The sequence below is a fragment of the Scardinius erythrophthalmus genome, assembly GCF_964197995.2.
Source record: "Scardinius erythrophthalmus genome assembly, chromosome: 17".
Taxonomy (NCBI): Eukaryota; Metazoa; Chordata; class Actinopteri; order Cypriniformes; family Leuciscidae; genus Scardinius; species Scardinius erythrophthalmus.
This window is the reverse complement of record NC_138237.1, coordinates 28,786,506-28,798,799: the sequence shown is the minus strand read 5'-3', so window position 1 is coordinate 28,798,799 and position 12,294 is coordinate 28,786,506. Positions and strand designations below refer to the sequence as shown.

At 36.4% G+C, this 12,294-nt stretch overlaps 1 protein-coding gene across 1 annotated transcript in view; it reads right to left on the bottom strand.

The window, feature by feature from the left end:
* pof1b (POF1B actin binding protein) overlaps positions 1-12,294 on the bottom strand; it is a 30,585-nt gene that overhangs the window by 9,327 nt on the left and 8,964 nt on the right. The window contains exons 3-7 of the mRNA XM_081390310.1: positions 6,427-6,644; positions 5,855-5,888; positions 5,364-5,444; positions 3,475-3,567; positions 1,894-2,007 (exon numbers count right to left, since the gene is read on the bottom strand). Coding sequence (XP_081246436.1) covers positions 1,894-2,007; positions 3,475-3,567; positions 5,364-5,444; positions 5,855-5,888; positions 6,427-6,644 — 540 coding nt within the window. The remainder of the gene's footprint in view (positions 1-1,893; positions 2,008-3,474; positions 3,568-5,363; positions 5,445-5,854; positions 5,889-6,426; positions 6,645-12,294) is intronic.

The following is a 12,294-nucleotide window of genomic DNA, read 5'->3' as shown; positions in this document are numbered from 1 at the left end:
TGTAGACTACTTAAATTAGTTCTTATAAAACGTAAGTATTAAAATTAATCAATATTAATTTAACTGTGATATGAAGTTGTTGCCAGCCATTTACAACTCATACAATTGCCTAATAATCAAATTTACTATGCCTTCACTATGTATTAACCAGTCTATGGTATTAACATGTGAGCTAGAATGTGTCATTTGGCCTTTTGTTTGGGTTCCTTCTTTTAATTTGTATTAACTGAAATGTTTTATATATTTATTTATTTATTTATTTATATGGACAGGCCATCATTCATGGCCTATGTGAGATGCAGGCATTATCCTGGCAGGAGGCTGAGGACGTGTTTCTCCGTGGCCCTACTTATCACCCTAGGTATGCTTGTAATTTGCACTTGCAAAAAAAAAAAAAAAAAAAAAAATTATTACACAATATTTTTGACAATGGCATTCATCTTTTATTTTAGTGAAGTCGAGGAATTTGACAGAGCGATTTCAAAAAGAATGAAAAAAGAAGAAACATTCACCTACCAGAAAGTAATTATTTTACCTTATGCATTTACATTACATTTTACATTTATTTATTTAGCAGATGCTTTTATCCAAAGCGACTTATAAATGAGGAGGTTTTTTTTAATGCAATTGAAGATGAAAAGTAAAGTCACTAACACAATTCTTTCTTCCTTTTTTCTTTGCTTTGTCCTGTTTACAGCAAGATGATGTTTAGGTGATCGTTAAATAAAGTACAGAATTGTTTATTATTGGTGTTTTGTCTATTCTTATTTGAATTTTGCTTTGCATTCAAAATATCAAAAAACAGGTTTTGTAATGTTAGCATGGTATAATGTTAATTAGACCATTTGAACTGAAAGAAAAATTGAAATTTGAATAAAAAAAAACATTGTAGCAATATAATGTCACAATATTTTACAGAAGATAGTTCAATGTGTAATTGTATCCCTTCCATCAGTAATTTTCTTTCAATTACACCCACGCTCAAAAAAGAACTACTGGGTAATTTGTTAGTCAGAGAACACAATGAGTTTTTCTGGCACATGCATTAAGCAGGGAACGCAAATATTTATTTGGATCACTTTAAATAAAACGAGACCGTAATATTGCATCCTATTGTTTTCAATGGCATTTGGATAAGGGTGTTATACGATCTTCGAAACAGTAGGAGGCGCTGTCTCGAAAAACGAGGGGTCTGAGAATGCGGGACTCTGGGTGCGGGACTGTAGATGCAGGCTCCGAGTCTGCAGCTTCATAATGTTGCCCCACCCCGCTTTCCAGAAGAGGGCGGAGCCTTTACATCCGGTGCATCAGATACTCTGCCAAAAACTAAAACGTCTGTTTGGTTTTGATTATCATCTCTTTCACGGTCACGCTGACGTGACATTGCAGCTCTTCATCATCATGTAAGTTTATTATCTGCATGTGTTTTAAAGCCATATCAGTGTAAACTTCTGATATATGGTTTTCTGAGCGCACACATCCGAAGCTCGCGCACAGAAAGCTGGATGTCAGATGGCGAGTCCCGTGAGAATTAAACTAAGTTCTCTTTCACGTCTTATTGCACTTAAACTGTTAAATACACACAAGGTTATGTCAAAAACACACAAAGTTCACATGAACACAGTGGGTTATATCTGTGGATGTAAACAGCAAGTAAAGAAATCACATGTGTATATTAGATTTGTGTATTAAAGTGACAGGAGCGTAATATACAGTACCTGCTACTATATATGCTGTTAATATATATCAAACAACAAAAGAAAAACAGAAATTCACTCACTGCTCTTGATTGAACAGCTTTAGTAGATTTAATAAGAATACATTTCTTACTTAAATGCTGCTGTTAAATTGTTGTATTGTTGACAGGAGTGATGAAGTGAAGTTTTATGGTACCTGCAGTTGTCTGCTTTGCTCGCGTACGTTCTCCAGTAGTTTCTCATATTGAAAACCTTGATCTTTCCTATAGCTCAGTTCTTTCTCCAGCTCCTCCTTCTCACTCTCCAGATTCTGCAAATGCACACAGTTAATCCAAATGTAAGTTGCAACTAATCATATAATTGTGCATGCTTAGTAAAAATAAAATAAAAATATGCTTCTAGATTTGTAAATTCAGTATATGCTAGTCAAATTATATGCTAACAGGTTATATCTTCAAAAACCCTCCACAAACTACAAAACGGTGACTCTTATCACTGTCTGGTTTAATCAATTAATTTATTTTGACTGTAGATTACCACACCTTTTAGAGCTAATTATAAAATGATCAAAATAAACTGAATTTGTAATATGGCTTAGAGCAATCTGGTGTTTTCAGTGTTTCAGATCGACTCCACATGAAATCATCTCTGCATGTGTTCTGAGTTTGGGTTACTCATAACATGCATTTCGGAAGACAACAAGTAACAACCATCTTCCCAAATATAATGAGAAGCGCTTACTGTATAAAGCAGCTGTTTTTTAAAAAAAGAGAAGTTTTAAGGGCTCCCTGCGGTCTCCGCGTAAATAAAAGCCTGATGTTTTAATGCTTGAAAATTAAGACAGCCATAAATATTACTATTAGTAGTTTTACATTTTTTTATTTTAAGGTGATATATTACAATAGTAATAATAATAATAATAATAATAATAAATAACAATATTATTATTATTTATATTTTATAGTCATGTTAATTGAGTGCAATAATTGATTAAAAAAAATCCCAAATCATGCATCCCTAGTCATACCATAAAATATATGACATCAGAATGCTTCAACTGACCAATCATGATCAGTCAGATGTCACACACACACACACACACAGTGCATTCAGAGCAATCACTTCCGTATTTCTCAATCAAGTTTGCAATATGTCTTGCTTCAAAAGAGACCGCACACAAAGCTTTATAATAAGCAATTATATTTTTTGATTAATTCGAGTGGATAATTAGTGAAAACACAGACACTAGCGTAGTTGCTGTCTTCAGTAGCGGCTGGCTGCTCCATTTTGGCTAACCAATTGAAATGATGCTGCATGTATTTGTGATGATTCATGTTAAACTGAGCAGAAGCTCTATTCAGTCAAACAGGAAATTACCTCTTGCTATACCAACAAAGCAGATATTCTTTTGGTATACTGTATCACAATCTGAATTTATATTTGCAGAACTAAGGTGCATATTATTACATTTGACATTAACATTTGTAATTTTCTCATGTATAATCGAAGAACTAGAAAAAAAAATTGTTTTACCTTCAACAAAATAATGCTAATATAGTGTTAAAGGGCTGGGGGCTGTTGTGTAGCTGTTACGTCATACCACTGAATCTGTGTATACACGCATCACACCTTGAAAAACACAAGGTCAGCTGAAAGCTGGACTGTAAAGCAAACGCACGCCCACGAGGCAAAACCTGATATGTTTCATCATTATATCTACTGCTTCTGCTGGACAGGAGGCTGTCGGCTGGTTTAGTGGTAGAATAATCGCACTCACCCTCAGATCCTCCTGCATACGCACTAGTTCCTCTCGCAGACTGCTGAATGTGGCCATCAACAGACGCATGGTCTTATCAGCCGTCACACGAGTCTAGATGAGGGAGAGAAAGACTTTACTTTGTGTCTGAAACTACTGCCAACTAAAGTGCTTCATATGTATTGACTGTTATATCATATTATATTTAGTGCTGTCAAATCGATTAATTGTTATTAATCGCAGCTAACATAAACGTTTTTGTTTATGTGTGAATCTACAAACTATATTGCCAAAAGTTTGGGACGCAAATGTGCCTTTACATGCACATGAACTTTAATGACATCCCATTCTTAAATCCGTTGAGTTTAATATGGAGTTGGTCCACCCTTTGCAGCAAAACAGCTTCAACTCTTCTGGGAAGGCTTTCCACAAGGTTTAGGAGTGTGTTTATTGTAATTTTTGACCTCTCTTCTAGAAGTGCATTTGTGAGGTCAGGCACTGATGTTGGATGAGATGGATGGCTCTCAGTCTCCGCTCTAATTCATCCCAAAGGAGTTCTCTATCGGGTTGAGGTCAGGACTCTGCAGGACAGTCAAGTTCCTCCACACCAAACTCACTCATCCATGTCTTTATGGACCTTGCTTTGTGCACTGGTGCGCAGTCATGTCGGAACAGGACGGTATGCTGAAGCATTAAGAGTTCCTTTCACTGGAACTAAGGGGCCAAGCCCAACCTCTGAAAAACGAGCCCACACCATAATCCCCCCTCCACTAAACTTTACACTTGGCACAATGCAGTCAGGCAAGTACCGTTCTCCTGGCAACTGCCAAACCCAGACTCGTCCATCGAATTGCCAGACAGAGAAGTGTGATTCGCCACTCCAGAGAACAAGTCTCCACTGCTCTAGAGTCCAGTGGCGGCGTGCTTTACTGCATCTGACGCTTTGCATTGCACTTAGTGATACGAGGCTTGGATGCAGCAGCTCAGCCATGGAAACCCATTCCACAAAGCTCTCTACACACTGTTCTTGAGCTAATCTGAAGGCCACATGAAGTTTGGAGGTCTGTAGCTATTGACTCTGCAGAAAGTTGGCGACTTCTGCGCACTGTGCGCCTCAGCATGCGCTGACCCTTCTCTTTGATTTTACGTGGCCTACCACTTCGTGGCTGTGTTGCTGTTGTTCCCATTTGCTTCCACTTTGTTATAAGACCACTAACAGTTGACCGTGGAATATTTAGTAGAGAGGAAATTTCATGAATGGACTTATTGCACAGGTGGCAACCTATCAGGGGACCACGCTTGAATTCACTGAGATCCTGAGAGTGACCCATTCTTTCACAAATGTTTGTAGACGCATATGCATATCTAGATGCTTGATGTTATACAACTGTGGCCATGGAAGTGATTGGAACACCTGAATTCAATGATTTGGAGGGGTTTCCCAATACTTTTGACAATATAGTGTATCTTAAATGAATAATCACATATATTTACTTTTTTTGTGGAAAAAAAGAACAAAAAAACAGAATATATATATATATATATATATATATATATATATATATATATATATATATATATATATATATATATATATATATATATATATATATATATATATATATATATATATATATATAAACAGAAAATAATGACAGCACTTAATCTAATCTAACTTGCTCAAAGTTGAATGAATATCCAAAAAATGACTGAAGATGAAGCAATTATCTCTTTTAATCAGACTCCCAGCTCAAACAATGTCTGAGAGGCTACATTGTGCCTGGAGGAACATGTGTTCCTGGGACAGGTTTTATGAGCTGTCAGGAGAGGCGTCTGAGGGTGGGGTGTACTGAGAGGTGGGTGGGGCTGACTGGAAGTGGGCAGGGCAGTCGTTCATAATGTGCGCTCACCTGCAGCAGGTAGCGGATCTGTTGCTTAGTCAGTTCAGACACTCCTTTGGGAATAAGACTCTCTATTTCATCTTTGTCCACCTGCAAACACACATACAGACAAACACGTGTTTAACAAGTTCATCATATATACTTTGACCAAATGCTGCAAGAACATTATTTTCTAACTTTATTATTAGTTATTATTAACTATTAATTAATAAATATCATGATTTCTGGGCAGTTGCATTTTATGACATTTTATATTTAAATTTTTTTAATATTTTTTGATATCAGGACAGTTCTTTCACACTGATATTTTTATTTATTTATGCCCCAATGAAAACGTCAAAAAACATTCTCATAATAGTAAAGGTGTAATAAAGCCACCTTGTTCATATTATAAATTGCACTTTAAATTTACTTATTTAAAGGGGGTTAGAATTAACCATGATTGAAACTTGAAATCCTGTTTGCAAAGCACAGGAACTGAACAATCTGCCACTCCCTACCTTGTAGTCAATGGTGGAGTCCAGAAGGTGTTTCCTGCAGAGACGGAGAACAACATGAATGAGTCAAAATGAAAAAAAAAAAAGAGCCTTAAAGCAGAGGCGTCCATTGGTGTTGCTGTTCTCACAATCATTTCTAAGGTGTAAAGTTCAGAACCTCTTAACTTGCCATGAATCACTAGATTGAGCCTTGCTCTCAGACAGCTTTAGACAAGGCGGAGAGGATTCAGGTTTTTGATCACTCTAATGAATCATTTGAGAAAGTGGCTGCAGATTAGGTGAAGAGATGAGATTTGATTTTGGTCTGTAATAGGTTTTCTCAGTTAAGTCATCAATCATCTAGCTAGTGTTTGACAGGGTTAAGGGCTGTTATCTGCATGCAAATCTTTAATTTAAATACTCCTTTAAGGCACACAGGGAGGAATTCACTAAGACAGAATATGTGAAAAGCAATTTGCACATTATATCTCATTATTGTAATTGAAGCATGGCATTTCATGAATTAGCTTGCGAAAATGTACTTATTATGAAATAACGGTTTTAAAAAGCATAAAATGCTGAAGGATGTGCTCTACCTTCCCCGGATCTTTGCCACATGCTCGGAGATGCAAGTGTGAATATCGGTGTTCTTGCGGTAAACCTCAGCAAGAAGCTCACCAAAGAAGCGGTTGTCCATCTTGGCAACGGGTTCCACCTCGAATACCTCGGTCTTAATCTCAGACGAGAAGCCATTCTTCATGTCCCTCAAGTCCACGATGTCCTCCTGAATGCTTGAACTCTCCACCAAGTCCGACTGGAAAAGGGAAGGATGTGAAGAGAATTACTCTGAGCATGAGTGCACAACTTTTGTTGAGTTACATGAATTTTATCAGATGTTATTCTGCAAGTTTAATATTAAACAAATCAGCTACAGGATCAACACTGTTTTTCCTTGACACATGCAAAACATAACGCTTACATAACTGTTAGTATGTCAAAATGGAGGAAACTTTTCAAAGAAGCAAACAAACTCTGCCTATGTCTGCTCAGAAATGTGGGTTAACGTTTACAAACATGTGTTACATTTTAGTAGTAGATTGTGAGTGATGCATACTACGAGAGACATCAGCCAGTCCACACCTCGATGAATAGCAAGAATACCCCACACCCATGTGTATCGATCCAGTTCAGACACTCCTGAGTGACATCTCTAACAATACTCTTAAAAGCAGAAGACCAAACTACATGCTGGGAATTGAGTGAACCATAAAGGTATAAGGCCTCCAGGGGAGTGCAAAAACTTTGGCATATGCAGCTACTGAAGCTGTTGATGGAAATCTTCATCTGTCTCTATGCAAACTTTGCATTCTGTACATTGTAATCTGCTAGAAAGCATTAGTAATAGTAGTAGTAGTGGAGATGCACAAATATCATCTCGGCCAATATTACCATTTTTTTAATTATATGCATTGCTATGATTTTTCAAAATCAAATTTATTTGCATAGCACTTTTCACAACACACATTGTTTCAGAGCAGCTTTTCAAAAAATCATGATGTTAATGTTTAAAATATCTCAAAGCCTTAAAGTTACATTTAGAAGAAGCTGGGCGATAATATAGGAAGCAATAAGCAATTTTGCTGTATATATTGTCTATGCGAGTATCGAGTATACTGTATGTAAACGGATTAAGTTGGATCTATCTATCCATCCATCCATCCATCCATCCATCCATCCATCTGTCTGGAAAGCTACATTTTAAAATAATTATTGGCCAAATTTTCTATTTTGGTGCATCCATAATTAATAGCGTTTTCATCTCTAGTTAATAGCGTTTCAGATTGATTGACATTTTTGCATTCTAAAAGCTTCAGCAGTGTTTGGGTAACAAAATGATTGATGACATGACATATAATGCAAGACAGAGCAGCAGTTTCGTCAATCCTCCAGTAACTTCAAGAACTCGAGTTGTGTCGGAGTGGTCGGGCCAGATTCCACTCATCCGTGACAGAGAATCACTCAGGGTCTGGTTTAATAACTGAACTGACACTACAAAAGATTTTTAGGTTTCAATTTTAATCATCTGGACACAACTAGAAGTCATTTACCATTACCATCGTACCATTTACGATTACCAGGTTTTCAACTTCAAGAGAAATTTCTCTTAAAAGTATTAACTTAGTGTTAGTAGCACCATGCTCTACTAGAAGAGCAACTGGAGCAAGTATCCTACAAGTGTCTCTGCTCTGTCCTATGCATTCTGCAAAACGTGCATGTTAAGCAATGCAGCAGAAGTACTATAAAAAGAGACATTCGTCCAGGTGTTTGCAGGGGTCAGCATCTGTTTTGAGAGCACTTATAGAAAGACAAAAGTGTTTTTTGACAGTGGGTGTGTCAGGCCTTGAGAACATTCCACACATTCTGTAGCAGGAAGACCAGCAGTGACGGTGTTAACTGGGTGTGTGGACTGACTCTGAGACTCAGAGTAGTTCAAAGACTACTGAGACTACTGTGCCGAAACCGGTTTGGAGCTGCAACAACAAAGAGCCCAGCTTGTTAACAGTTGCGCATATTAATAAACTTGTCATTTTTACAGGATAAGCTGTGCATGAGTGGATGCAGAGTTATGTTAATAAAAGATTGTGTCTGGGTGTGTTCTTACAAGACTAGGAAGATAAGAAATCAATGATTGAAACGTACTTTGGACATTAGTTACTTTTACCATCTGACAAGTTGCAGCATGTTCTGCACACAGCAAGCAAGGACACATAATAGAGTTTAATTCTTCTAGTTTCACTCAGTGACTAGAGGTAGTATCACTAGAATTATAAGCCAACAAACTGCCACATAGGCCTATGCATAATCAATAAGAGTGTGCATTTGAAAAAAAAAGGTAACACTTTAGGGTCCAATTCTCACTATTAACTAGTTGCTTATCATGCATATTACTATGATATTGGCTGTTTATTAGTACTTATAAAGCACATATAAATGTCTTATTCTGCATGATCATATTCTACATACCTTAATCCTACCGAATACCTAAACTTAAATGCTACAAAAACTACTAATAAGCAGTAAATTAGGAGTTTATTGAGGCAAAAGTCTTAGTTAATAGTTAATTAATAGAGAGAATTGAGTCTAAAGTGTGACCAAAAAAACTTTATATATGGGTTATGTCAAGAGTCAATGCACAAAATATTTCTAGGAGTAGTTCCAGATCAACTGAACTCCCTTCTTATATGCAAATTTCATTCAGTTGTACTATTGTAACATCGATTCCCACAGCAGGATTGAGCAACTCTGCACAGGAATGCACAGAAAGTGCTGTAATCCTAAAATCAACATTACAGAAAGTTCATTAAAAAAATTGTTTATATACTGTATATATATCCCACCATGTTAATAAAGATATGAAAAATACTTTACCTTTATATAAACTGTAGGGTTATATTATATTATATATAAGTTTGAATCCATAATCACTAGGGCTTCCATTTGAATAATAATTAATCAAATTAATTATATGATATGTAGAGTCCAAGTTCGAGTCCAAGTCTATTCACAAGGACATGTTGTTGTTGACATGTTCCAGAAATGTACATATGGTTGAGTGGGCAAAAGTGATACTTTATGATCACCTAACAATTACTCAAAAATACTTTTCACTTTTATGTGAAAATAACTAAATCTTATCTAACCTTCTGATAAGCAAGTTCCCAAGAATTATGAGAAGACACTACTAATCATTACTACCTAACAAACAAACTAATCCTGCAACGGTGGGATGTCCTTTCCGCCTTTTGCTTTCCACAATACCTTACTGTGTGCAAAAATAGGTCAATGTGTGAGCCAAAAGCTCCGCTGTTCCAGTGTAACAGCAGGTCATTGCTCTGGTCTACAGTGAAAGGAAGGAGGAGCTCGGTTTACAAACTAAAGTTGTGTCTGACCACAGGAAGCAAGTGGAGAGATACAGAGAAACTGAGAGATTTGACATTTGAAGGAATGGAGGGACTACAGTTTTGTTTTTACCAAAGTAAAACCATATCATTCCAAACTAGTCATTAAGTGTTGAATGTTCTAAATGAAAATAGACTGAAACCCTTTACAAAGAATCTTTCCATAAGATTTAGAATCACATGATCCCGAGTCCTTCTGGTTCATTTTAAAAGCTAATTTATTTAAGGTCTTACCTAGGATTTTTAAATGCCAAATTCAAATGCTCCCATGCACACAAGAACTATACATTAAAATTATTAATACAATTTTTACATATTGTAATCCCTATTGTTTTGCAAGAGCCAAGCCTAAATCATGATCTTTTCAGAGTCAGCTGTCAAACAGTCAAATCATAGGAAAACGTCATACAGTCAAGTAATGAGTTGAAGGGTCTAATTCAAGTTAACCATTCAAGTCTTACTAATAATGTATAAAATCATAATTACAAGCCATTTCCAAATTTGCTTTTATTAAAGAAAATATGTACAAGGAAAAATGAATTTTAAATATAATTATTAAAAACTTGAAACTTATGTAAAACTATTCCATTGGAGACGGCAGATAATTGATCTGTAAAAGTGCAATATCAAATAATAGTCAACAAAACAGCTAGCTAAACCCACTACTGTCATGGTTCCCCTGTTCAAGGACTCTTATTTTGTTATTCTGTTGCCTTGATGTTTCTGGTTTCATTTTCTGTGCATTTGTTCCTGTTTCCTTTGTTTCCATTGCCTTCTGGTTAGTTTCCATAATTACCCTTGTCAGTCTTCATGGTTACTTCATTAGCCTCTTGTATTCTTGCTTATATAATTAAACACCCCCATGTTTTTAATCAGTGTTTGTCAGTCGTTGTACACTTGTTGTAAAGTCTCCCGTAACGTCAGTTTGGATTACTACTATTGGCTTCTTGTTTGGATAATCCTTGTGTCTGTATGTTCATGGGCTTAAAGACTGCTTGCTAAACAATCCTCACCTCTCTTCGGATAGCATGAATCTGATGCAAGAATTCTTCAAAAGAACCACAGCACAAAGTTAGTTTGTTCGTATAAGATGCTCACGCACTAAAACCCATTTTTATATTCATCATTGTGCCTGCATCAGCTCAATAACATCATGTGAAACTCCTCCAAACCAATCTTCAGTGCTATCTCACATTACAACTCTACAATTATTCAACCTAAATGTGTTGAGTGCAATACGCCTAATCACAACTAAATCCTCCTTTGTGAACGAAACTCGAAGCTTATGATGTGCTCCCAACTCCTGTCCCAGCATGTTTGCGAGCACAACCCTATGACAGCTTGAGTGTAATGCTTTTCAAACTTTAGGATAGGCCACATGAAAGAACGATGACGACTTAACCTTAGCACTAGACCTTCACGTTCCAGGATTAAAAACAGAATGAACTGGCAGTGCCCATAGAGACAGTGTTAAAAATAAAATAGGATAGGAACCTGAACAGATAACAACTTACAAGTCTAATTTTTTTTTCTTCTGATACGTAGTACCGAAGTTAAAACAACCAAAAATCAGTTTATTGAAATAACCCGATTTACCAGTTTAAATGCAAATCAATAATCTGACAATGCAAGTAAACCGCGTTTGCAAGTTTATTAAAAAACAGGTTATTCCCCCATGGTGACTTAAGCATGTATTTCACTCAGAGTATGCAACATACTTCAATATAATTATAGTCATGATAGGATGAAATATAATTCTTAACACGATTATAAGGCTGTACAGAGTAAGTGCTTTTTGCGTACGTGTGGTTTCAGTTGTTCCTATAATTTTTCTGTAAATTTCGAATTTTTGGTGAATCGTGATTTGTTCATAAAATCGTTTGTAAGCACGTCACACATACATTTGTGCGCAAGCATGCTTAGTGAATGAGACCCATTCTTTTTTTAACATTATGTTTTTGTCATCATTTTTGAACAAGATTATATAAGCTTACATTATAGCTTTTAGTTGAAAACATTAAACAATGTGTAAACAATAAAATATACAGAACAAATGCATCCCAGATAGCAACAAAGTCTGGGCCGAGTCTGGCTTACATTCGGCACTTCTGGCTTAATTCTGGCGCTGTTTCTGGCGCTGTTTCACATGTTCATGTTGGAAAAAAAAAAGAATATTCACATGCTCGGGTGAAAGTTGGCTCCTCAGTCTGATAACAATAAGTCCGGGTTCAGGGAAAATGCGCTCCACCGACAGACGCTTCAGAGACACCGATAACGGTGTGCTAGGCAAAGTTTCTTACAGCGCTTTGTGTTTTCTGTTCTTAAAGGGGTGGTATAATGCCCTTTTCACAAGATGTAAAATAAGTCTTTGATGTCCCCAGAGTGTGTATGTGAAGTTTTAGCTCAAAACACCCCACAGATATTTTTTATAGCATGTTAAAATTGTCACTTTTTGAGAGTGAGCAAAAACACACCGTTTTGTGTCTGTTCCTTTAAATGCAAATG